We start from the raw sequence: 26,694 nt of genomic DNA, 5'->3' as shown, positions 1-26,694 counted from the left end.
TACTTCGTTAAACGACCTCTTACGGCTATTACAGCCAGTAGTCTTTTTGCATAAGTCTCTAATAGCTTTGTACAACATGATGGAGCAAGAGTTTTCCATTCCTCCTTGTAAAATTGCTCAAGCTGTGCCCGATTAATCGGAGAGTGATGATGGGCAGCAATCTTGAGGTTGTGCCTGAAATGTTCGATCTGGTTAAGGTGATGACTGACTGGGCCACTCGAGGACATCGATTTTCTTCAACTGAGGTCACTCTGGCAGTGTGCTTTGGGTCGTTGTCCTGCTGAAAGATGAGCTTCCTTCCCAGTTTAAGCTTTCTGGCCGAGGCTAGCTGTTTTTTACCCAGTATCTCCCTGTATTTAGTAGCATTCATCTTCCCATCAATCCTGACCAGATCTCCAGTCCCTGCTGCTGAAGAGCATCGCCACAACATGATGTGCCTCCGCCATACTTTACAGTAGGGATGCTGTTTCCTGGCGGATGCATAGTATTAGATTTACGCCACACGTACCACTTTAGTCTCATCTGACCACAAGACCTTCTTCCACATCTTTAAATTATCGTCTAAGTGATGATTTGCAAAATCTTTATGGGCAAGGATATGGTTTTTTTTTAGCCAGGGCTTCTTCTTGCCCCTCTTCTGTAAATGCCCTTTTTGTGCAAGGCCTTAGAGATTGTGGAACGGTGAATTTCATCTCCAGTTGCAGCCACTGACTTCTGCAGCTCATTCAGAGTGACTGTTGGCATCACAGCAGCCTCTCTTACAAATGCCATTCTCCTCAGGAGACTAAGTTTAGAGGGGCGGCCTGACCAAGGCAGTGCGGATATGGTTTCATATTTTTTCCATTTTTTCACAATGGACTGCACTGAGCTCCAAGCTGTGTCCAGTGTCTTTGCAATGGTCTTGTACCCTTCCCCAGATCTGTGCTTCTCTATTTTCATTTCCCTGACTTGCCTTAAATGCTCTTTTGTCTTCATTTTGGTTTGACCTGTTGAAAATCTACCATACTGCTGGACCTTACAGAGAGAGGGGGCATTTATTCAGGTGATCCTCTCATTTCTACATCAACAAATTGAGTGAATTGGTAAGGTAATATATGGTATTGCATCTGAGGGAAGTTAACATAGTAATTATAAAGGAGGTGAATACTTTTTCAGCCTTGCAATTTCGTTCTTTTAAATTTTTAGTAAGTTGTTTGCAGGTTTAGGAAATTTTGGTTTGGCACGAAGCACGATGTTTTGTAAATTCGCTCCAAAAGATCCTACTTCAATATATTTTAAATTTAGACAGTAAAATGTGAAAGTAGTTGTTGGGGCTGGCTGTACATCTAGTGGCATTATATTTCACCCATTTAAAAACAAAACTTTGTAAGGAGGGTGTGTTGACATCATCACATCACTCATTTGCATATTCATTAATTCTGTGAAACACTTTGAAATGTTTCATTTGGATAGTTATTTGGTATTACCCAAACAGTCAGGTAGCTGTGCCTTCTTCATTAATAACAAACAATGAAGGGCTTGATTTGCATCCATATAACATCTGTGATATGAAAAAAAATAATTTCTTCATTTAAGAAGAGTCAAGTGGAGAAACTGGCCAGAAAACCGAACACACACAAAATGCTGGAAGAACTCAGCAGGTCAGGCAGTATCTCTGGAAAGGAATAAAGAGTCCACATTTCAGGCCAAGGCCCTTAATCAGAACTAGATGCTGCCTGTCCTGCTGAGTTCCTCTAGTATTTTGTCTGTGTTTCTTTGGATTTCCAGCATCTGCAGAACAACTTGTGTTTATCAGAGTTATTTTTGAATTTGTCCAATCTTAAATAAAGCAATTACGTTTAGTCTTGACCCAAACATTAATGTACCTGCACACTATTTACCTACTATCCTGACCCCTGTCTTAAGTCCTATCCCACATCCACCATCCTGGATCAGGTGACCAAACAGCTGCGAGATGACTGATACCTTGTTCTGCAAGGAAACTCAAACTGGAAATCTGAGTGCTTCAAGAACTAGTAATAGAGGAATAAATAAAACATCATGATAAACAATGAAGAGGTGAGTGAAGGTGAAGTGAGTTCGAGGGATGAACTGTGCAAGTATGTTGCAGAATCGAGGCAGATGGACTGAGCCATTCAGAGAGGGAAGTCGAGGAAGAGGAATTCCGATGCCCGAACGACTGGCCCAGGTGTGAGGTTGGATCACTCTGGGTGCCGAGCCAATTTGTAGGAATCGAGTAGCGGCTTTGGGCTGGACGGCGTGTTCTGGGCCTGGAGCGAGTCGCTAAGCGGCATGTTCTGCGCCCGGAGCCTTTCCCTGCAGTAGTGCCCAGGTCCCAGTTTGAGGTACAATATGCTGTTCGGACAATTTAAATGGTATTGTACTGGGCATCGAGATCAGAGGCGGGAGCTGATTTCACTCACTCTCCCCTGATGTTCACTCCTCTCTCCATGGCGCTGAGGCTATGAAGACTGCTCCAGCTGCTGTGCTCCTTGCTCGCTGATATGATGGACTGATACCAACACCTGGGTCTATTCTCGGCTGCTTCGGGGTTCGGATCGTTTTGGTTTGGAATGTTATTGCTTCTATTGTCTGCGTGATTTGTGTTTTCTCCCCCTCCTTTTCTCTGCACGTCAGATATTGGTCTTTTTTTAAAATTGGATTCTTTCAGGTTTTTTGCTTTGTGGCTGCCTGTAAGCAACAAAGCTCAAGTTTGTATAATTTATACATTCTTTGATGATAAATGTACTCTGGAGTCTTTGAAATTCAGTTTTGTGTGTGTCCAGCTGGTTTTGTATTTTGGTTCTATTTCATTTACACAACTCCCGTTTTGCTGTGTTTGTGATATCAGTGTGTGTCAGGCATCCTGATTTGGGTTCTGTTCTCCCACAGACTGTATAGGAATGACAGATAATCCAGTTTAAAACGTGAAACTGTGCTAAATTGGTGTGTTGCGGTTTTTTTGGGCTTGACTTTGGGGAAGTTCATTAGCTGGTTTCGGGCACTCAGCAAGTTACTGTACTTCATAATCTTAAGGACTGCAACACACTTCTGGGCCACTTACTCAAAGCTAAGTATTTGCTGCATAAGTTTACATACCATCTTAGTTGGCATACCAAACCCTGAAGTCCCTCAATCAACTGTCCACTGTAGATGTGTGAACCCAGGTTTCTGGGTGATGGCAAATGGCTTGGTGAAGAGGGGAACATCAGCTTTAAATAGTTTCAGATTCTCTCCATCACCCTACAACGCTAACCTGACGTCCATAGACTGGCTGCTGAAACCCAGAAGCAGAAGATTCTTAGAGAGGTACAGCAATGAAAGAGAGGCCCTTTGGCCCATTAAGTCTGGGCCAACCATCAACCACTCATTTACACTGATACTACATTTTAATCCCATTTTTAATCTCCCATTTCTTCAACAATTCTCCCCAGATTCTATGCACACGGAGGGGAATTTACCCACAAAGGTTTCCTGCCACATATGGGTCACACGGGTGTAATTGGAGGCCTGGTACCATGCTGAGTCTCCAAGTGATAAAGAAAGTTGCATGTTTCTGGGGGAAGCTGGAGTAGCTGAATCAAACCCGAGCAACCACAAGCAGAGTTTGCAAACTCCACACAGATGGCTCCTGAGGTCAAGGTTGAACCTGGCTCTCTGGCGCTGTGAGGTGGCGACTCTGCTGTCCGTGACATTGTGCCATCCTAAATTGCAGGTGTGGCCCATCTGGGAGCCTCCTACAAGAATCTGGCTCAGCTCCAGCCTTTATCAGCTGCACCCTGGGGAACATGAGGGCAATGATTTGGGATTATATTTCAAAGAGACTTTGTGGCAGGATTTTTGATGTATGCTGTCACCATGACAACAGGTTAGGTAGATAATAAACGTTTCAACTCTGCCAGGGCTTGCAGTGGGAAGTTTGCCAATGAGAATGGAAGCAGTAGGATGGGAACAGAACGAGGTGAGGCTGGTGTATTTCCCTCCCATTTTGGAGTCCGAACAAGTCAACTGCTTTCAATGAGGCAAATTTTAAAACTTCCTTCGAAGGCAGTTCCTATGGGACTTCAGTCATGCCAACTTCGAAAGACATCCTGCCAGAATTCTACCAGCATGTCAATTTCATAACCAGAGGAGAGACTATTTTAGACCCAGTTTATACCAACACTCACGGAGTCTGAAAGGCCGTCTGCTGCCCTCTCTTTGTGTACGCAGACCACATATCCTTTTTGCTAATCCCTGCACACTGACCAGTGGTTAAACGAGTCAAACCAGTTCACAGCGAGATCAGGGCCTGGCTAGAAGTGCCACCTCAACACTGCAGGACTGTTTCGAAAGCACGGACTGGAGCATTCAGAGAAACAGCTACCTAGCATCACGTCAATATTGATGAGTATTCGGGATCAGTGAAAACAATGTCAAGGTGATTCAGAATCCTAATCGGTTTTAATATCACTGGCATATGTCATGAAATTTGTTGTTCTGTCGTGGCAATACATAGTAATAATAAAAAACTATGATTATATATATACGCAACCAGTTACATTGCTGTCCAAGGTACATCGGTAGAAATTTGTGAGAATCTTTGACATACTAAATCTCCTCAAACTACAAATAAAAATAGCCACTGCGTTGTCTTTTGTGTAATTGCATCAGTATGTTGGGCCCAGGATAGATCCTCAGAGATGTTGACTCCCAGGAATTTGAAAATGCTCACCCTTTCCACTGCTGACCCCTCGATTAGGACAGGTGTGTGTTCTCTCAACTCCCCCTTCATGAAATTCACAATCAATTGTTGGTCTTGTTGCAAAACTACTCACCAAGCTGATCTATCTCACTCCCGTATGCCTCCTCATCACTATCTGAAACTCTGCCAACAATGGTTGTGTGATCGGCAAATTTATAAACAGTGTTTGAAATGTGCTTAATCACACTGGCACTGTTTGTCGATGATGGCCTGTTGATGGTCAATTTCCCTCCTATTCCGTATGCTAGTTGATATTCCAATAATAGTCAGGTCTGGGTGAAGGTTGGGAGTAAGAAATGGAGGGATTGAATGTCAGTGAACTCAAGTGCAGGACTCACAGAGACTTCAGCTTGTCGCAGCTGGGGTCTGGAACTCTCCTCTGCCCACAAGGGTGGGTTGCTTATCGATCCAGTGCACATTGAATGTGTGGCTGTCACCTCCTATCATCCATAGGAGTGGATTTTTTGGGATACCCTGTGGAGACCACTTATGTGTTAACCCTTGCCTGGGTATGTTGTGTGGTAATCACTTGAAGACAATATCCCTGTGACAGGTCACTTTCGGTGATAATTCGTATGTGGATTTGGACAGAGGATCTTTGACAACTGATATTTAGTCTTACCATCGTGGACCCTGTGGAATTCAATGTAATTACCCTCTCTCTACATTTACCCTGGATCACAAATATCTCTCTCCCATCATTTTATTCCGTGGATGAACTGAACGTTCCCTGCTTTACCATCTCAAGACTCTAAGCCTTATTCCCCCAAGCTCAATATAGTTTGGGAGTTATATTTATACACACATATACTCATAACACTGTTAACTTTTGTTTATCTTGGTTATTGAGTAGTTAGTAATAAAGATAGTGGTTTTAACCTCAAAACCAGACTCCACCTGTAGTCTATTGTTGCAGGTTCATTTCTAAAACATTACAGTTCGTAACAGGTGACACTGAGAAAATACAATCCACATGCTAACTGAAAAAAAATTCTTTTTTCTCTTTAAAAATGACTCCTGGACATGACAAATGGAAATTCAGAAAATGAATCTTCAGTCATGGTTTTGTTTGCTTGAAGCATATCGTCAACCAGCTGCACATAGTTTGGTGATCTGTAGTTGCCAAGAAAATTTTCAACAACATCCTTGCATGCCTTCCATGTGATTTTCTCCAGTTCTTCTAGAAGTTCTTTGAATTGGCTGTCATTTGATAACCTGATTCAGTTATCCTGACTTGAATTATGAACTGAAATAACAATTGTAGGCGATTTCAAAAAATAGTGTGTGATAGGGAAATTTCATGGTGATTTTCATGATCAGTAGCCCAAAATCCATAAGATGCACCCAAAAGTATGCAGGAAGCAAAATCTTTGTTACCCATTGCAACCTGAGAGTCAGTGTGGACAAGACCAAAGAGATGATTGTGGACTTCAGGAAGACGTCGGTCTGCACATCAATGGCTCATAAAGAGTTGGGAAGACACAGCAGTGTCTATACTTCTCAGGAGACTGAGGTGTGCAGGTCTCCCCGTTCCCATTCTAATCACTTTTTACGGTAGCTCCATTGACAGTGTCTTGCCTGGCTGCATCACTGTGTGGTATGGAAGCTGCAAGGTGCCTCAGTGCAAGAGCCCACAGAGGACAGTAAAAACCGAGAGGATCACCGTGGTCTTCCTCCCCACACCCCACCCCCCACTTGAGGCATTTACCAGCGATTTGAAGACCAAGGGCCTGAGGCATTGTTGAGGATCCCTACTGCCAGACCGAGTGAAGGAGGTTCAGGGGCATCAGGACTAGGACTGCCAGACCGAGTGAAGGAGGTTCAGGGGCATCAGGACTAGGACTGCCAGACTGAGTGAAGGAGGTTCAGGGGCATCAGGACTAGGACTGCCAGACCGAGTGACAGCTTCTTCCCTCAGGCTGTGAGACTAAGGGATACCCTGTCACCACCGAGGTCTGGTCAGTAGGACAGTGAGCTATTTACTGTTTGCTGTGCACATTTTTGTAATATTTTAGTGTGTGTGCTGTGTGTGATGTATGTTTCGTGGGTGCACCGTGGTCCGGCCGAATGTTGCTTCATTTAGTTGTATATATGTACAGTCAGATGGCAATAAAATCAAAATTGAACTTGAATAAGTGCTTGTCTGTTTAACACTGAGCGGAGAAGAAATTCTTCATTCAAAGTGTGAACCTTTGCAGTTGTCTACCTTGACATGTGATGGAGTTTAGCTATTGATTTAATTCGAAATGGAGATCAATAGCTATCTGGATATTAAGGTGATTGGAGAACAAAGAGATGTTGTGGAAAATTGGTTCTTCAGTAGAAGATTAGCCATGGTGTTAGAGAGGCAATTCAAGGTCCCAGATGCCCTACACCAGGTATTATTTCTGTGTTCTTCCTCATTGTTCTTTCTCTCTGAACAATAACTGTATCTAGGCAGTGATTTATGGTAGCAAACTGGACAATACTGACCATAATAAACCTCAGCTGCTAATTGTTTTAGTGTGGGCTTTGAAAGTAATGTATGATTGAAAGATCTGCCTTTGTGCCAGTTAGTAAAATATTGCCGGCAGGGCCCGGGTTTAATTCTTGGTTTGTATCATTGCCCTGGGTTTGGGGAGGGAGCTGGAAGTCAGATTTTCTATTTGCACTGTTATTCCAAGTGAAGGTCCCTAACTTTGTCTTTGCTACAAGACCAGGATTGGCTCTGGTGTCTGTCAACAGCCTAGTGATGAGTGTGACTGAAATACGGGTTCTGAATGTCTTCTCCCAGGATTAGGAGAACTAACCCCGAGTCTGTACTTCAAGCTCAGCAATTCCAGGAGAGCAGGAAAGTGCTATGGGATGAGGGTGGTGGGGTGAGAACTTGCATAGTCTCTAGGAAAGTATGGAAACTTCAGATGCAGCACCCAGATTCAGGATTCAGGATTGAACGCAGCACCATTCACGACTATGCCACCCTTGTCATAGAGTTAGCTGCCTTTGGTTCGGTTAACCCTTGATGCACTGGAACTCCATTCGGAGCAGACTGGGAAACAGACCTTGTCAGTATGTGTGTCACTACTAAATCAGCCAGTTGCTTGAAGTCTTTGCTATCAGGACTATTGTCTTACTCTGCATTCAAGTAAATGTATATGTTTATAGCAACCGCGTGTAGAAGTGGTTAAGGAAGCTGCGTTTATGATACACAGAACCAAACATTGAAAGATAGGAGATGGAAGAAGCAATGAACTATTGAAACATGCAAACTGGGCTGGTTAAAGTTACCCAAGGTATCTTACCATTGAATCAGAGAAGTATGCGGGGTTAGAATCCAATATATAATGTGCAGTACTGAAGGTGGCTGCAATTTCATTACCACGAAGCCCCCTTTCATTCCTCAAGTAAGAGCTCCCATTGCTTGGTTTTAAGAACATTGGGCATTTTCCTTGTTGTTCAGGATGACATTTCAGCCTGAGCTAATATCACTCATTATCTCTTCTCCCCGCTTGCACGGGGTAGGAAATACAAAAGTCTGAAAGCACATGCTACCAGGATCAAAGGATTGCTTCTACCCTGCAGACACATTGAATGGTTCCGTTGTATGATAAGACGGGCTCTTGACCTCACAATCTACCCCCTTATGGTCTTGCACATTATTGTCTACCTGCACTGTATTTTCTCTGTAGCTGTTACATTTGATTCTGTTGTTGTTCTACCACAATGATAGAATGTAATGACCTGACCCGTATGAACAGTATGCTTTTCACTGTGACAATTGTATAATAACAAGGCCCTTCGTTGGTCGGGGTCAGCCACAGATGTTGCATCCCGGCTATCTACATGATATGCAATAGTATAATAATATGTGACAACACTAAACAAGTTCTAATTCAGATTCCACTTAAAAATAGATGCATCTAATACTGTTTGTGGGAACTTGCTGCCAGCCCATTCGCAACTTTAATTACATTTCAAAACCAACATGGTGGAAAGCTTAGTCCTCTCCTGTGATAGTGAAAGGCATTAAATTAATTCAAGTTGCCTCTAACCTTTTTATACCCCGTGCAGATGTTTGGCTTGTTGGTGTGGGCGCTGATTGCTAGTTCAAGAATCCTGAAGGGCGACGAAGCGTTCGGATGGGTGATATTTGTGGCCGTCTTCCTGTGGATTCTCACCTTAATTTTCTTCCTTTTCTACCTGCTGAAACTGCCTTCAAAACTCCCAGTGATACCGTGGCAGCATGTGGTAGGTCCCACTGGAGGTATTGTGTACCAGTCTGGTTCTGCAAGTCTCCCAGGGTCACATTGAAAAGTTTGCAATTACCCGGCCGTTTGTACAAGCTGTTTCGATGATCACTTCTCTTTATTCCAAATTCTTGCCTCACTTTCTGGGTTATGCAGGGCCTATGGGGCAAAATTAAAGATGATGGGACTCTATTCATTGCAATTTAGAAGAATAACATGCAATCTTATTGAAAAAGATGAAGATTGTTAGGGATGGTAATGGCCATTGTGTGCTCTTCATGCCGGATGTCGGAGTCCTGGGAGACCCAGAGTCTTCCAGGGAATCACATCTGCGTGAAGTGCATCCGGCTGCAGCTCCTTGAAGATTGTGTGAGGGATCTGGAGCAGCAGCTGGATGACCTTCGGCTTGTAGGGAGAGCGAGGAGTTAATCGATGAGAGTTACAGGGAAGTTGCCTCCCTGAAGTTGCAGGATGGGTGACTGTCAGGAGAAATAGAGCAGTTAGCACAGAACACCCCTGTGGCCATTCTCCTCAATGAGCATACCGCTTTGGATACTCTTGTTGGGGGGGGGGTGACCTCCCAGGGAATGCCACGGACACCAGGTTACTGACACTGAGCATAGGTCTGTGGTGCAGGAGGGGAAGGGGGAGAAGAGGGGAGTGGTAGTGATAGGGACTCAATAGTGAGGGGAACAGACAGGAGATCCTGTAGACGTGAACAGGACATCTGGATGGTATTTTGCCTCCCAGGTGCCAGGGTCAGGGACATCCTGGATTGTGTCCACAACATTTTGGAGAGGGAGGTAGAGCAGCCAAATGTCTTGGTACATATTGACATAGGAAGGAAAAGCAAAGAGCTCCTGAAAGGAGAATTTAAAGAGCTGGGTAGAAAGCTGAGACGCAGGAACCCCCAGGTAGTAATTTCTGGATCACTGCCTGTGCCACACACCAGTGAGGGTAGAAACAGAGTGATCTGGCAGGTAAATGCGTGGCTGAGAAGCTGGTGCAGGGGGCAGGGCTTCAGGTTCTTGGATAATTGGGATCTCTTCTGGGGGAGGTATGACCTGTACAAAAGTGACGGGTTGCACCTGAACCTGAGGGGGAACAATATTCTCACGGGCAGGTTAGTTAGAGCTGTTGGGGAGGGCTTAAACTAATTTGGCAAGGGGATGGGAACTGGAGTGAAGGGACTCAGGAAAGGACAGATGTTAAAAAAGCAAAGATAGCGTGTAGTCAAACTGTCAGGAAGGGCAGGCGGCTGATTGGACATAACTGCAGCCAGCAGGGTGAGTATCAATGCTTTAGGGATGCAGAATCAAAAAGGGTAGCAAATGCAGCACTCAAAGCGTTACATCTCAACGCACAGAGTCTAAGAAATAAGGTGGATGATCTGGTTACGCTTTTAGAGATGTTGGGTATGATGTTGTGGCCATCACTGAATCGTGCCTGGAGGATGGTTGTAGTTAGGAGCTGAATGTCCCAGGTTACACGGTGTATCGGAGGGATAGGAAGGTAGGCAGAGGGGCGGTGTGGCGCTACTGGTAAAGAATGGCATCAGGTCAGTAGAAAGGTGTGACGTAGGACTGAAAGATGTTGAATCCTTTCGGGTTGAGTTAAGAAACTGCAAGGGTAAAAGGACCCTGATGGCAGTTATATACAGGCCTCCCAACAGTAGCCGGGATGTGGACCACAGATTACAAGAGGAAATAGAAAAGCTGTGCTACAAGTCATGGGAGATTTCAACATGCAGGTCGATTGGAAAATCAGGTTGGTAACGAATCCAAGAGAGTGAGCTTGTTGAATGCCTAAGAGATGGCTTTTTAGAGCAGATTGTCGTTGAGCCTACTAGGGGATCAGCTAAACTGGACTTGGTGTTATACAATGAGCAGAGGTGATTAGGGAGCTTGAGGTAAAAGAACACCCAGGAGGCAGTGATCACAATATGATTGAGTTCAACATGAAATTTGATGGGGAGAAAGTAAAGTCTGACATAGCAGTATTTCAGTGGAGTGAGGGAAATGGTAGTGATATGAGAGAGCGGTTGGCCAAATTAAATCGGAAGGAGCTGCTGGCAGGGACAACAGCAGAGCTGCAGTGGCACGAGTTTCTAGGAAAAATGAAGAAAGTGCAGGATAGATGTATTCCAAGAACAAAGAAATTCTCAAAAGGCAAAATAGTACAACTGTGGCCGACAAGGGAAATCAAAGCTACTGCAAAAGCAACAGAGAGGGCCTACATGAAAGTGAAAATTACTGGGAAGACAGAGGATTGGAAAACTTATAAAATTCTACAGAAAGCAACTAAAAGTTTCATTAGGAGGGAAAAGATCGATTATGAAAGCAAGCTAGCAAACAATATCAAACTGGATAGTAAAAGTTTTTCCAAGTATGCAAAAAATAAAAAAGAGATGAAAATGGATATAGGACCACTAGAAAATGAGGCCCAAGAAATAATAATGGGGATCAAGGAGATGGCTGACGAACTAAATGAGTATTTTGCATCATGGTGGAAGACACTAGCACGGTGCAAGATGCTGAAGGGTGCGAGGGAAGAGAAGTGAGTACAGTTACTGTTACAAGAGAGAAGGTGCTCAGAAAGATGGAAGGTCTAAGGGTACATAAGTAACCCGGGCCCGATGAACTGCACCTAGGGTTCTGAAAGAGGTAGTGGTGAAGACTATGGAGGCTTTAGTGATGATCTTTCAAAAATTATTGGACTCGGGCATAATGCCAGAGGACTGGAAAATAGCAAATGTCACTCTACTCTTTAAGAAAGGAGGAAGGCAACAGAAAGGAAATAATAGACCAGTTAGCCTGACCTTAGTGTTTGGCAAGATGTTGGAGTCAATTGTTAAGAATGAGGTTATGGAGTACTTAGTGACACAGGACAAGATTGGACAAAGTCAACATGGTTTCCTTAAGGGAAAATCTTGCCTGATGAACCTATTGGGATTCTTTGAGGAGATTACATGTAGGATTGATAAGGAAATGGACTTTTGTGGATGTTGTATATTTGGACTTCAGAAGGCGCCACACATGAGGCCGTTTACCAAGTTAAGAGCCCATGGTATTATAGGAAAATTACTGGGATGGTTAGAGTATTGGCAGATTGGTAAGAGGCAGTGACTGGGAATAAAAGGATCCTTTTCTGGTTGGCTGCCAGTGACTTGTCATGTTCCACAGGGGTCGGTGTTGGGATCGCTTCTTTTTATACTGCATATCAATGATTTAGATGATGGAATAGATGGCTTTGTTGCCAGGATTCCAGATGATATGAAGATTGGTGGAGGGACAGGTAGTGTTGACGAAACAGGTAGGATGCAGAAGGACTTAGACAGATTACGAGAATGGTGACAAATGAAATACAATGTTGGAAAATGCACGGTCACGCACTTTGGTAGTAGAAATAAATGTGCAGGCAATTTTCTAAACGGGGAAAAAATCCATAAATCTAAGATGCCAACGGACTTGGAGTCCTTGTGCAGAACACCCTAAAGGTTAACTTGCAGGTAGAGTCAGTGGTGAGGAAGGCAAATGCAATATTAACACTAATTTCAAGAGATCTAGAATACAAGAGCAAGGAGGTGATGCAATGGTGAGGCCTCACCTTGAGTATTGTGAACAGTTTTGGGCTCCTCATCTAAGAAAAGATGTGCTGGCATTGGAGAGGGTTCAGAGGAGGTTCACAAGGAATGAAAGGAACATTTGATGGCTCTGGGTTTGTACTCACTAGAGTTTAGAAGGATGAGGACGGATCTCATTGAAACCTTTTGAAAGTTGAAAAGCCTGGACAGAGTAGATGTGGAAAGGATGTTTCCCATGGTGGGGGAATATAGAACAAGAGGGTACAGCCTCAGGATAGAGGGGCACCCATTTAAAACAGAGGTGCAGAGAAAATTCTTTAGCCGAGGAGTGATGAATTTGTGGACTTTATTACCACAGGCAGCTGTGGAGGCCAGGTCGTTGGGTGTATTTAATACAGAGCTTGATAGGTTCTGGATAGGACATGGCATCAAAGGTTATGGGGGTAACGCAAGTGAGTTGGGCTCAGGAGGGGGAGAAAGGGATCAGCCATATTTGAATGTGGAGCATCCTCGATGGGCCGGATGTCCTAATTCTGCTCCTATGTTTTATGGTCTTACGGACTCAACTCTTCTTCATATGGTCCTCCTTAATGCTCTGCTGTGGGATTGATACTGAGTCTTTCATTTTGCCACATTTTATTTAATTTATCAATTTATTGAAATAAAGTGTGGAATAGGCCCTTCCAGCCCTTTGAGCCATGTCGCCAGCAATCACCCAATTTAACCTTAGCCTAAAGATGGGACAATTTACAATGAACAATTAACCTACCAATCAGTACGTCTTTGGGCTGTGGGAGGAAACCAGAGCACCTGGAGGAAACTCCCCCGGTCATGGGGAGAACTTACAAACTCCTACGGACAGCAGGGGCAATTGAAATTGTTGTGTTAACCGCTTCACTACTGTGCCGCCCCAATATAATGACCATATCTAGATTATTGTAATTACCACAAGTCAGAGGTGAGAGGAGGAGTATTTTTTAATATGGGTTGCTTCCCCATTCAGTGGAATTAGAGACGATTTGATATTCCTTGGGTCCTTTGTGGTAATTTTATCATCCCCTTTAACATATTGTCCTTTAACAATAATACCATATTTCCCGTGGTATTATTGGGAAATGTGTCATATTGACCTTCCGAGATACTTTCTGAGTCTCCTCTTCCAGAAATTAGCCTGGGTTGGTAGGATTAGCTTGGGTATATTTATGGTGACTCGCCTTTAGTAAATCAGTGTGCTTCTCCAGGCTAACTTGTGGAAGTGGGCCCATTCAGGAAATTACTCCAGGGCATCAGCTTCCATCCAGGTACTTTAAACAGAGTATTCAGGAAGAAAAGTTCTTTTAGCCCGGATTTATCCCTTATAACACTTCCCGTAATCATTCGAAAGCTGTGCAACCATGTTTATCTGTGCATTTGCTTTTGTGTGGTGATAATGAGAAATGCTGCGTTACCTGATCATACTAGCCGGTACTTTGGGAGGTGTCTTTGTTTTTCTCTTCCTAGTATTAAGGAGAATACAGTGACAATTAAAAAGTATATAAGGTATGTTTTATTAGTACTTCACAATGATCACTGTGATCGATCTGCTCCTATTTGCACAGTGTTGAAAACTTTTATACACCATAAGACCATAAGACATAGGAGCAGAATTAGGCCATTCGGCCCATTGAGTCTGCTCTGCCATTTGATCATGTTTGATTTATTATCCCTCTCAACCCCTTCTCCTCATAACCTTTGATGCCCTTACTAACCAAGAACCTATCAAACTCTGCTTTAAATATACCCAGTGACTTGGCCTCCACAGCTTCCGTCTCACATCTTTTAACATATGCATATTCCAGTGCTTAGCATGAGAGTAACACACACAAAATGCTGGAGGAACCCGGCGGGTCGGGCAGCATCTATGGAAAGGAATAAATAGTCGACGTTTTAGGTTGAAACTCTTCATCAGGACTGGAAAAGAACGGGTCAAAGGGAAGGAGCACAAGCTAGAAGGAGGTAGTTGAAACCAAGTAGATGGGGGAGAGGGAATGAAGTAAGAAGCTGGGAGGTGATAGGTGGAAAAGCTAAAGGGCTGAAGAAGAAGGAATTTGATAGGAGAGGAGGGTAGACCATGGGAGAAGGGGAAGGAGGAGGGCACCAGGCAGGTGAGGAGAATAGAAATGGCAAGATGGGAGCTGGGGTGGGGAATGGAAGTAGAAGAAAAGGGGAGGGGATATCTACAGGAAGTAAGAGAAATCGATGTTCATGCCTTCAGGTTGGAGGGAACCCAGATGGAGTATGAGGTGTTGCTTCTCCAACTTGAGAGTGGCCTCATCGTGGCAGCAGAGGAGGCCATGGACCAACACGTCAGAATGGGACTGGGGATTGGAATTCAAATGGTCACCCACTGGGATATTCTGCTTGTTGGAGATGGAATAAAGGTGCTTGCCAAAGTGGTCCCCCGATCGACATCGGGTCTCACCAATGTAGAGGAGGCCGCATTGGGAACACTAGATACAGTATATGACCCCAACAGATTAGTAGGTGAAGTGTTGCCTCACCTAGAAGGATTGTTTGGGGCCCTGAATGGCGATGAGGGAGGAGTTGAGTGACCAGGTGTAGCCCTCCTTCCGCTTGCAGGGATACGTGCCAGGAGGGAGGTCAGTAGGGCTGGATGAAAAGACAAGGGAATCACACGGGGAGAGTGAACCATTTGTCAAGTGGAGAGTGGGGCTAAAGATGTGTTTGGTGATAGTACCTCATCGGAGGTAGTGAAAGTTGTGGGGAATGATGTGCTGGATGTGGAGGCTCATGGTGTGGTAGGTAAGGACAAGAGGAATTTTATCCCCATTAGACTGGTGCGAAAACGGGGTGAGGGCAGGTATCTGGGAATGGAGGAGGAGTGGATGAGGGCAGCACCAGTGGCGGAGGAAGGGAGGTGGAGTCTTTGAAACAATGGTATCAGATAGTTCTGAAGACAGAGGTGTTAAGAAACAGTTCATGGTTTTTCCTTCTTGTACTTTAATTATATTAACTTTCCCTCATGTATTTGATCTTATCCATTTTTTTCCTGTTTGTTTAATGTTATTTCAGGCAGTTTAACTTTAATCACATTAAGTAGGTCAACTTTAATCATATTATTGGTTTAACCAATGTTCTCTCTCACCAGCGGCTCTATTTTAATTTGGGTGCCACAGTCCTGTATTTAACTGCCTTCATCACTAACGCATCCTCAGTGGACCCGACGTCCATTCGTGGGACCTACAGATACAATAACAGAGCAGCTAGTGCGGTGAGTGCTCAAACTGCTTTTCAGTGAATGCAATGTTTTACAAGCGCAATAAAAAGATAGACTTTTTTAAAATGATAAAATCTGCAGAAAAACAAAATATCATAATGTTATGTTAGGGATAACCTTGGTAATTGTATAAAATGTATCCTTGCTTCATGCTGAATACCATATACTCTCAGCCGCTCAGCTTCTAATGGGAATGGAGGGATGCCAGATGCACGAGGATTACTTAAAATTACTGTACATGATACAGTAATATCCTATGCGTAGCCCATTGCCAAACTATCAGTATTACAGCACCTGTGACCTGGGATTAACTCCTGCTGCTGTCTTTAAAGAGTTTGCACGTTCTCTCCGTGACCATCTGTGTTCCCGCCGGGTGCTCTGGTTTCTTCCCACATTCCCAGGACTTACGGGTTAGTCGATTAATTGGCCAGCTGGGTGTAATTGGGCACTCCGGGCTTTTCAAGCTTGTGTCATACTGTGTCTCTAAATAAATAGACAGATAGATACATAATAAATAAATAAATAAACAACCACGTCATGTCCTTACTGTTTTAAATCCTAGTGACAAAAACCGCAATTCTACATTTGAAGGCTGAACTGAATTGGTGCAGAACATGGTAAAAGTTAATAAAAGAATGGTACCCTCCGTCATGGAGCCAGATCTTCAGAGGGTGTTGCTGCTAAGCAGCTTACAGCTGCAGTGCCCACTTCTGATTGCTTGATGGAAGGTAGATCATTGATGTAACGGCTGAAGATGTTTGGGGCCCAGACGCTGCCTTGGACCCCTACGGTTGTGTCCTTGGCAATTGCTAATTAGCCCCCCACAATCACAGCTATGGCAATCACAGGACAAAATTGGCGGCCTTGTCTGAGGTACCATTGCTCGGGGTGTGGGCAGCAGGAAGTCGAAAACTTGCTAATCTGCAAATCTACCCCCGCCCAACATCTGACTCACCTCTCCCCAGCTCAGCCCTCCTCCGATGCTTGTTAGCATGTGAGTGTGCCACTTACCCCCGTCTCCCCTCCTGCACCGGGACCAGCCACTTGTGTCTTTCACCGTCTAGATCGGTTTCATGGTGATCTGTGGTCGTCGGCCATGTCTGAAGTGAAGAGCCTTTGTTGCCTGGCAACCAAGCTCTGGTCCGTTGAGGCTGGCGCAGCGTGCTGCTGCAGAACGATGCTACTTAACCGGAACACGAGCAAAGGCACGCTAGGCTCTGAGGGTTGTGGGGCGGGTAGATCAGAAGCACGGTCTGTGTGTGGGCAGGAAGGGGTCTACAGTCAGAGCAGAGCACGTAGATATCCCTGCAGGTGTGCCCCTGAGTGAAGGGTCTCTGGTGGGAGGAGGTGGCAGACAGATGGCATCGGGAAGACTGCCTGAACACTGCATTTGTGCAGGAGTGGTGTTGGTGCCCCACAGTGATCCTGCCCAGAGTTGGGGCCTGTCCTCTGCAGCAATAGAGACCCACTGCTTTCAGACTTGTGTACCCAGTCGCAATTCAGCTTTGTTTATTCATCATGTGTACACTCAGAGGCCTCTTTATTAGGTACGACTGTGCTCCTGTTTGTTAATGTAAATATCTAATCAGTCAATCTGTGGCAGCAACTCAATGCTTAAAAGCATGTAGACATGGTCAAGGGGTTCAGTTGTTGTTCAGATCAAACATCAGAGTGGGGAAGAAAAGAGATTCAATTGACTTTGACCGTGGAATGATTGCTGGTGCCAGATGGGGTGGTTTGAGTATTTTAGAGACTGCTGATCTCATGGGATTTTCAAGTACAACAGTCTCTGGAGTAGGGGATCCCAACCTTTATAATGCCATGGGCCTCTACCATTACCCGAGGGGTCCATGGACCCCAGTTCGGGAACTCCGGCTCTAGATTTTACAGAGAATGGTGTGAGAAACAAAAAAAACCAGTGAGTGCCAGTTCTGTGGGTGAAAAAGCCTTGTTAATGAGAGAGATTGCAGGAGAATGGCCAGACTGGCTTGGTATGATAGGAAGGCAACAGTAACTAAAATAACCATGTGTTTACAACAGTGGTGTGCAGCAGAGCCTCTCTGAACCCACAACACGTCGAAATGGATGGGCTACAGCAGCACAAACATACTAATGAAGTGGCCACTTTATTAGGTACAAGAGGCAGCTAATAAAGAGGCCACCGAGTATGGTGAAATGTGTCACTAGCGCTAACCACCAAGACGACCTAACGATGTGCTGGGGGCTGCCCGCAAGTGTCCCCCCACACCCCGGTGCTAACACAGCATGCCCACGATGCTCAGCAGATCAACACAGAACACAACAAGAAACAAAACAAGCCCCGTTACTCCCTCCCTCCCACGCTCTAACCCAAGACAAGCCGTCCACAGACTCGTGGATTCACAGGCACCGGGCTTCAGTAGCTGTGCGTCAGTGACGGTCTGCCACCCGCCAGCGAATTGATCGTTCCCCCAGCCTCCCTCAGAGGAACAGTAATGAACCGGGCAGCACCTGTATTGCCCTGTTTGTGATCACAGGGCTGCCAGCTTGCTTCCTCGTTCTTATCGCAGCCCGGATGGTGGACCATGCCGAAAACGGGAATGCTTGGGCTGTCCTCTGCCAGCTTCACCACTGTGGGACCATAGTTAGGACTGCATTCGAAGGGCATTCCCTAGGGGAAGGCACGGGCAAATGACTCTTGGGCAGCTCGTCATTCGATTCACAGATCTGTTTTAGATTTATTTTTGTTGATTTCGTTTGGTATTGTGGCCCAACCACGTAGTATGACCATCGGAGATGGAAAGAAGACACGTGATGAGTCAGAGCGAATGGGGAATTGGGCTGTGGAACCGGCATCAGACTGGGTCGAGATGCTCAGCCAGCCCTGCTTGAAGTGACATACCCAAGCAGTTTGTTGTAAAGCAACACACACTGGAGGAATTCAGCAGGTCAGGCAGCATCTATTGAGAGAAATCAATTGTCAACATTTTGGGCCAAGAACTCTTCTTTACTGCTGTCAAGTAGAAGGCAGGGAGAGAGCCCCAGTGTTGGTGAGGGTTCTATAGCATACAGCAGGCATTAGCACATCTTGTTATTCTCCTGAGTGCCACGGAGCTCTTCTGAACTGTTTGAGTCAGTGAGGGCATCACATCCACGTCAATCGCTTTGCCTCATCACTGTCATCGGCCATATCTGCAGTGGCCTGGCAGCCAAGCTGTGGACTGTTGAGGTTGGCACAGGGCATGTCTGCAGAATGATGCTACCGTAACTGCAGTCAGGATACTAGCGCTCTGTCAGCTGAAGCCAAATGAGTGCTGCCCATTTATTTCCGTTCTGGGAAATACCCAGCATGTTTCAACTGGGAAAGGAATAGCTTGACCAAAATTAAAAACAATAATGCCTGCTGTTGAAGAACCTTATCAAAGTCCACCCTGTCCACAGGGTCAGTATCTTAATGAACATTTTGTCCCAAATCCCAGCAATGTTTTAGTATGCTTTTACCACTTGCGTTTAGGGCAGAAATCATCTGTAAGCCTTTGATATTCGGAAGAGTCACTGACTCTGTTTCTGTTCCTGTGGATACTGCCTGACCTGTTGAATGTTTTTTACATTTTCTGTGTTTTAATTTGGTTTTCCAGCAACTGTTTATTTTGTTGTTTTCCAAGCTTTGATAATGGTTGTATATGGATGGTAATGAGAGTGGTTCAGATTGAATGGCTTGTCATATGAAGAGCTCTGAGCCTGTATTCACCACAGTTCAGAAGAATGAGGAGTGACCCAATTGAAACCTATCAAATGTTGAAATGTTGATAGAATGGATGTGGAGAGGATGTTTCCTATGGTGGGAGAGCCCAGGACCAGAGGGACGTCTTTTTAGAATGGAGATGAGGAGGAATTTCTTTAGCCACAGAGTGGTGAATTTGTGGAATTCGTTACCACAGGCAGCTGTGGAGGCCAAGGCAGAGGCTGATGATTGGAAAGTGACACTAGCAAGGATGATGGCAGAGCAGCAATGCCTGGAGTATATTGACAATAGACAATAGACAATAGGTGCAGAAGTAGACCATTCAGCCCCTCGAGCCTGCACCGCCATTTTGAGATCATGGCTGATCAATTACCATCAATACCCGGTTCCTGCCTTGTCCCCATATCCCTTGATTCCCCTATCCATAAGATACCTATCTAGCTCCTTCTTGAAAGCATCCAGAGAATTGGCCTCCACTACCTTCCGAGGCAGTGCATTCCAGACCCCCACAACTCTCTGGGAGAAGAAGTTTTTCCTTAACTCTGTCCTAAATGACCTACCCCTTATTCTCAAACCATGCCCTCTGGTACTGGACTCTCCCAGCATCTGGAACATATTTCCTGCCTCTATCTTGTCCAATCCCTTAATAATCTTATATGTTGCAATCAGATCCCCTCTCAATCTCCTTAATTCCAGCGTGTACAAGCCCAGTCTCTCTAACCTCTCTGCGTAAGACAGTCCAGACATCCCAGGAATTAACCTCGTGAATCTACGCTGCACTTCCTCTACAGCCAGGATGTCCTTCCTTAACCCTGGAGACCAAAACTGTACACAATACTCCAGGTGTGGTCTCACCAGGGCTCTGTACAAATGCAAGAGGATTTCCTTGCTCTTGTACTCAATTCCCATTGTAATAAAGGCCAACATTCCATTAGCCTTCTTCACTGCCTGCTGCACTTGCTCATTCACCTTCAGTGACTGATGAACAAGGACTCCTAGATCTCTTTGTATTTCTCCCTTACCCAACCCTACACCGTTCAGGTAATAATCTGCCTTCCTGTTCTTACTCCCAAAGTGGATAACCTGACACTTATTCACATTAAACGTCATCTGCCAAGTATCTGCCCACTCACCCAGCCTATCCAAGTCACCCTGAATTCTCCTAACATCCTCATCACATGTCACACTGCCACCCAGCTTAGTATCATCAGCAAATTTGCTGATGTTATTTTCTATGCCTTCATCCAAAGGCATAGAAGTAACTTGGAAGGCACATCACAAAGAAGAAGCATTCTAAAAGCTGATTGACACAACCATGACTGACAAGAGAAGTCAAAGCCAATATAAAAGCCAAAGAGAGGGCATATAATGGAGCAAAAATTTGCGGGAAGGTAGAGGATTGGGAAGATTTTAAAAATCAACAGAAGGCAACTAAAAAGGCCATAAGGAGAAAAAAGGTGAAATACGAAGGTAAGCCAGTCAATAACATAAAGGAGGACACCAAAGGTTTTTCAAAAATATAAAGAGTAAAAGAAAGACGAGAGTGGATATCGGACCACTGGATAATGATGGAGAAGTAGAAATGTGGGACAAAGAAATGGCCGATGAACTGTATCAGTATTTTGTGTCAGTCTTCACTATGGAAGATACTAGCAGTATGCCAGAAATTCGAGAATGTGAATGTTGTTGCTATTAAGATTATTATTATTATAAGGAGAAGGTGTTTGGGAATCTGAAGACAGATAAGCCACCTGGACCAGATGGACTGCGCCCCAGGATTCTGAAAGAGGAAGCTGAAAATATTGTGGAGGCACTAGGAATGATTCAAGAATCACTAGATTCTGGAATGGATCCAGAGAAGTGGAAAATTGCAAATATCACTCCACTCTTTAAGAAGAGAGGGAGGCCAAAAAAGGAAATTGTAGGCCAGTTAGCCTGATTTCAGTGGTTGGGAAAAATGCAGAGTTCATTATTAAGGATGAGGCTTTGTAGCACATGATAGAATAGGCCAGTCAGCATAGTTTCCTTAAGGGGGAATCTTGCACGAGGCTGCTTAACAAGATTGGAGCCCATAGCATAGATAAAAGGTTGGCTGACTGGCAGGAGGCAAAGAGTCAGAATAAAGGGGGCCTTTTCTGGTTGTCTGCCGTGATTAGCGGCATTCTGCAGGTGTTGCTTTTGGAACCACTTATTTTCACGTTATATGTTTATGATTTGGATGATGGAATTGGTGGTTTTGTGGCCAAGTTTGCAGATGACACAAAGATAGGTGGAGCAGCAAATAGTATTGAGGAAGCAGGGAGATTGCAGAAAACTTAGACAGATTGAGAGAACGGGCAAAGAAGTGGCAGATGGAATATAGTGTTGGAAAGTGTATTGTTATGCACTTTGGTAGACAGAATAAAGGCACAGACTATTTTCTAAATGGGGAGAAAATTAAAAAAGCAGAGGTGCAAAGGGACTTGTGAATCCTTGTGCAGGATTCCCCGAAAGTGAACTTGCAGGTTGAGTTGGTGGTAAGGGAGGCAAATGCAATGTTACCATTCATTTCGAGAACTAGAATTTAAGAGTAATGATGTAATGCTGAGGCTTTATAAAGCATTGGTCAGACTGCACTTGGGGTGTGTTAGCAGTTTTGTCCTTTTTCTAAGAAAAGATGTGCTGGCATTGGAAAGGTCCCAGGGGAGGTTCGGGAGAAAGATTTCAGGAATGATAGGTTTAACATACGGGAAGCACTTGATGACTCTCGGCATGCACTCACTGAAGTTTAGAAGAATTGGGGGGTGGAGTTATCGCTCTGAAACCCATCGAATACTGAAAGGTCTGGGCAGAGTAGATGTGAGGAAGATGTCTCCTTTAGAGGGCAAGTTTTGGTCCAGAGGGCACAGCATCAGAATAGGGGGATGTCCATTTAGAACAGAGATAAGGAGGAATTTCTTTAGACAGAGAGTAGTGAATCTGCGGAGGCCAAGTTATTGAGTATATTTAAAACAGGGCATCAAAGGTTCTGGGGAGAAGGCAGAATGAGAGGAATAATAAATCAGCCATGATGGAATGGTGAAGCAGACTGGATGGGCCAAATGGCCTACTGTAGTTCTGCACCTATGTCTTATGGTATCTTTTCCATCTTGGTAGGTTTGAAGCCCAGTAGTGAATGAATGTTAGCCAATGGTGGGATTACACGAGGAAATCTGCAGATGCTGGAAATTCAAGCAACACACACAAAATGCTAGTGGAACACAGCAGGCCAAGCAGCATCTATAGGGAGAAGCGCAGTCAATGTTTCGGGCCGAGACCCTTCAATGGTGGGATTAACCCTTTTTTTCAGTTAACACGTGGAGGAGTGCTGTTAAACTTCCATCTTTTTCAATTTACTTCATTCTTTTCCGAGTACAAGTCTGTACTTCAAGAGAAGAGAGAAATCAAACATACTAATGTTGACACAATGTGCTTTTCCCACAGTTCTTTGCGGGTGTGGTGATGATTTCATATGGACTGAGTACTTTCCATTCCTGCCTACGTCTGTACAGCAGTCAGGACAATGCAGCAACGAGTCAGACAGCTGGTAATAATTCGGCATAATCTCACTTGCTGAATCATTTTTCACCCTCTTTCAAAAGCCCAAACCAAGTGTGTTGTTTTGGCTCTAGAAACACTCTCTGCCTGTATGTATAATCTATATTTTCATTTATATTTATCATTATTATTGTTATGAGCAGAGAGACAACATCTGCCGGAAGTAAATTCCTTGTACGTGTATAGGTACTTGGCGATTAAAGTCTGATTCTGATTCTGATTCTGCTCTAGCTCCACGTGCATCCTGGTTAAAGGTTGTAAGTTCTCTGCTATTACCAAGGATAAACAAATTTATTGTATTTTTTAACTTTTAAATTGCTTTGATTTCACTTTTGGGATTATTACAGTTTTTCTCAAAACCTGATGTGGTCTCCACACAACTTTCAGTTTTGCCTTTATGAGAGTTACATGTCACCCAATTGCAGCTGAAGCATCCTACCAACAAAACAGTCCTGAGCATAGTTTACAAGTATGATTAGTTAGGAAATGATCAGTGTTATAAAACAGATAAAGATTGCAGGTGCTCAACAGTACAAGCAAGAAAAGAGAACTTCCCAATTGTTAGCCTGTGCTGATTTGGCTGAGGAGGCATTTTAGGTGGACCCTAGTATGTTGCCCCTTTGATTGAATACACTGCCTGCACCCGGCACTACAAATTTCTACCTATAAATGTAACTCGCACCTCAGCATCAGTACAAAGTGAAATTATATTGAGATCTGCTTTCCTGAGGGAACGGTCATAATTATTGTTTTTTAAAGTTAATGGTTTTGCAGAAAGGAGGTGAGGATGTGAGGGATGAGTCTTGTCTTTGCTATGGAGAGCACAGGCCAGATTCAGAAGTCAAATTTACTGAGGCGCCTGAAACTCTGCATATGCTCTTAGGCTACAAATAGCATATCACCCGGGGAGCTACAACAATGGCATGCATTAAATGGCACCTGTGAATCTTCATATCTTAACCAAGAGACTTCCCAGAGGAATAATGGGAAAACGAAACACCTAGCATAGAATATAGTGATGGCGACCAAAAGCTCGGCCAAAGTAGTGCCTTGAAATGAGGAGAGCAAACTGAAGCAGCAGATGGAATGAGGAATGGAATTCCAGAACAATGGATCTTGGTGGTTGAAGATATGTTTTCTAGTATGAGTAAAGGGGAAGAGGATGAAGAAGTGACAGGCAGAGGAATGGTGAGAGATTAAGCCATGTGGTTGGAGAAAGCTTAAGACTCAACAGTGCCAGAGTTGTAGGCATGAACGACAGTAGGAGGGAAAGAAGTGGTATTCAAGCATTAAACAAACTGCACACTTGTGCCTTTCAAAACAATTAGTGGTTGGTAAGAAAAAATAAACGATTCAGGAATTACAACAAACTTTCAAAATGGATCATATTCCCCTCCAAATTTTAATTTTGCTTTATTTAAAATTTAAAGAACCATTTTTATCTTAAATCAAACTGAAGATAGCAAAGAAGATTGTGTGGTTATTCATTTGGTAGAGGTTAGGGTTTTTGTTGTGTATATTCTACAGGTATATTTTTTAAAAAGTATGAAGTTATATTTTGCCTGTTCCTGTTACTGGTATGCTTTATTATGGACATGTTGCTGTGCTAATTGTCTTCTGGATTTTTTTATGATTGCAAAATATAAACCAAAACTTTTAGCGATAAAACAAAAGTTTTAGTGATCAATTTATTTTACTTGGAATATTTTAAAAATAAATTTAAAATGTGGTACATTTCAAGTATATTAAATAAATGAACTATACTGTATTTATATAAAGAGTTTCATCTAGTAACGTACTGAATAAAAATCAATGATCTGTACCAATCTTCCAATAAATGAAATTAGAAACCAACATATAGTTGTGCTTGTTCATATGGAGTTGAGTTTTGGAGCTTTGCCTCACTTATCTTCGGTTGAAGGTATCATGGGATGTTAAAGGCTGCCCTTTCATTGGGAGCTCCTTATTTATACAAGTCAGTAATTTAAACAAGGCAGAGCCACAGCCACACTCTATCCTATTATCGGTCAGAGTGTATGCGGTGGAGATTTTGATAATGAATGTGAAGCTTAGCTGATTGATGGTGTCAAACACTGAGTGCTGTTGGAGTTGCACTTGCCCTGGAAAATAAACATTTACCTCTTTTAGGATTTAGACCAGCAATGATGGTGTGGCAATTCTAATTCCAAGTCAGGGGAGTGTCTGATTTGGGAGATGGGCATGGTAGGGGCTACTGGTACTGATATTCTCTTGTGCCTGGTGCCCCTGTCAGAGGTTGCAGGTAAGGGAGGTGCTATCAACCTGGCACCAAGTAATTGTGATGCATTTATGTAGATGGCATAGACTGCAGCAATGGTGCATGAGCGGCTAAGGGAATGAATATTTAGGTTTGTTCATGGAGCACCAATCAAGTTCTCTGCCTCTGGTTGAGCATTGCTAGTGCCAAGCTGATCCAGACATGTGCAGACTGACCCAATGAGCCACTAATATAAATGGTGAGGTAAAATGTGGATAATTCATCGCTAGATACCCAGCCTCCACCCTACTATAATGGGAACAGTATTAATTATCAGTGGTTGGTGGTTAGACTTTGTCATTGGCTGACTCCTACATTAACTTGAGTTTGACCAGGATTCCTTGCTAGGTTAAGATGTTGCCTTGTTGCCAAGGCTAGTCATTCTCACTTTTACACTGGAATTCAACTCTTTAGTCCATATTTAAACAAAGACTGTGATGAACTCCAAACCAAATGGCAATAAGAAAATTCCAACAAAGAATTACTGAGCAGCTTGTCAGTAAGTGCCTCCTGATGGGGTAGTTAATAACATTTTGTCATTTAACTGCAGCAGCAGTACAGTGCAATACATTAAAAAATTATGTTACAATAATATATGTGAACAAAATAGAGCAAATAGTGAGGTCAGGTTAGTGGTTTCCCCAAGTACCAAAATGCCAGCCTTGAGGGGAATACACTGATCTTACAGTGAAATAGATAACTCAGGAAGGGACCAAAGAAAATTATTTTAAATATGATAGTATCCAACACAAATCTATTTTATGCTTCTTGGAATTATTGTTCTATACTATTTACCTCTCAATTTTTGCCCTGGTATCACCGTTATAGTCACTAATTGCAGTCTAAGCTATTACACCAATAGGACACATCTTTATATAGAATGTTTTTTTGATTCTGATAGTTTTTTTAAAATTTTTGCTCAATTGTGTGTAGCACAGCACAATTATTGGACTAAGGGGCTAAGTTCCTAGCATCGTTACACTCTGACCTATGAATAGGCCAAGTTGCCACCTACTCTGATGCCTACCAACATCACAAGGTTTGAAGCAAATTTATTATCAAAATAGGAGATTCACATCAATATCACAGCGAATCTGTGCATATTATTCAAATCAGGATACCATTGTTTTATTTTTGCATACAGCATGAATTTGTCAAGGAGGTGCATTAGATATACAGTATGTCAGGAAGACAAATGGTCTGCTTCCATGCTGTACGATTCGAACACTTTACCAGTGAGGTGTTGCAAGCACAGAAGTAATTGACCA

At 43.7% G+C, this 26,694-nt stretch overlaps 1 protein-coding gene across 1 annotated transcript in view; it reads left to right on the top strand.

The window, feature by feature from the left end:
- Positions 1–24,970, top strand: part of LOC140740575 (plasmolipin-like) — a 41,283-nt gene extending 16,313 nt beyond the window's left edge. Inside the window, exons 3-5 of the mRNA XM_073069855.1 lie at positions 8,795–8,971; positions 15,702–15,824; positions 23,017–24,970. Of these exons, the coding sequence (XP_072925956.1) occupies positions 8,795–8,971; positions 15,702–15,824; positions 23,017–23,136 (420 nt within the window). The 3' untranslated portion in view covers positions 23,137–24,970. The remainder of the gene's footprint in view (positions 1–8,794; positions 8,972–15,701; positions 15,825–23,016) is intronic.
- Positions 24,971–26,694: the final 1,724 nt, after the last annotated feature.

This window comes from Hemitrygon akajei, chromosome 17, assembly GCF_048418815.1.
Source record: "Hemitrygon akajei chromosome 17, sHemAka1.3, whole genome shotgun sequence".
Classification (NCBI taxonomy): Eukaryota; Metazoa; Chordata; class Chondrichthyes; order Myliobatiformes; family Dasyatidae; genus Hemitrygon; species Hemitrygon akajei.
This window is presented reverse-complemented; position numbering and strand designations above follow the sequence as displayed.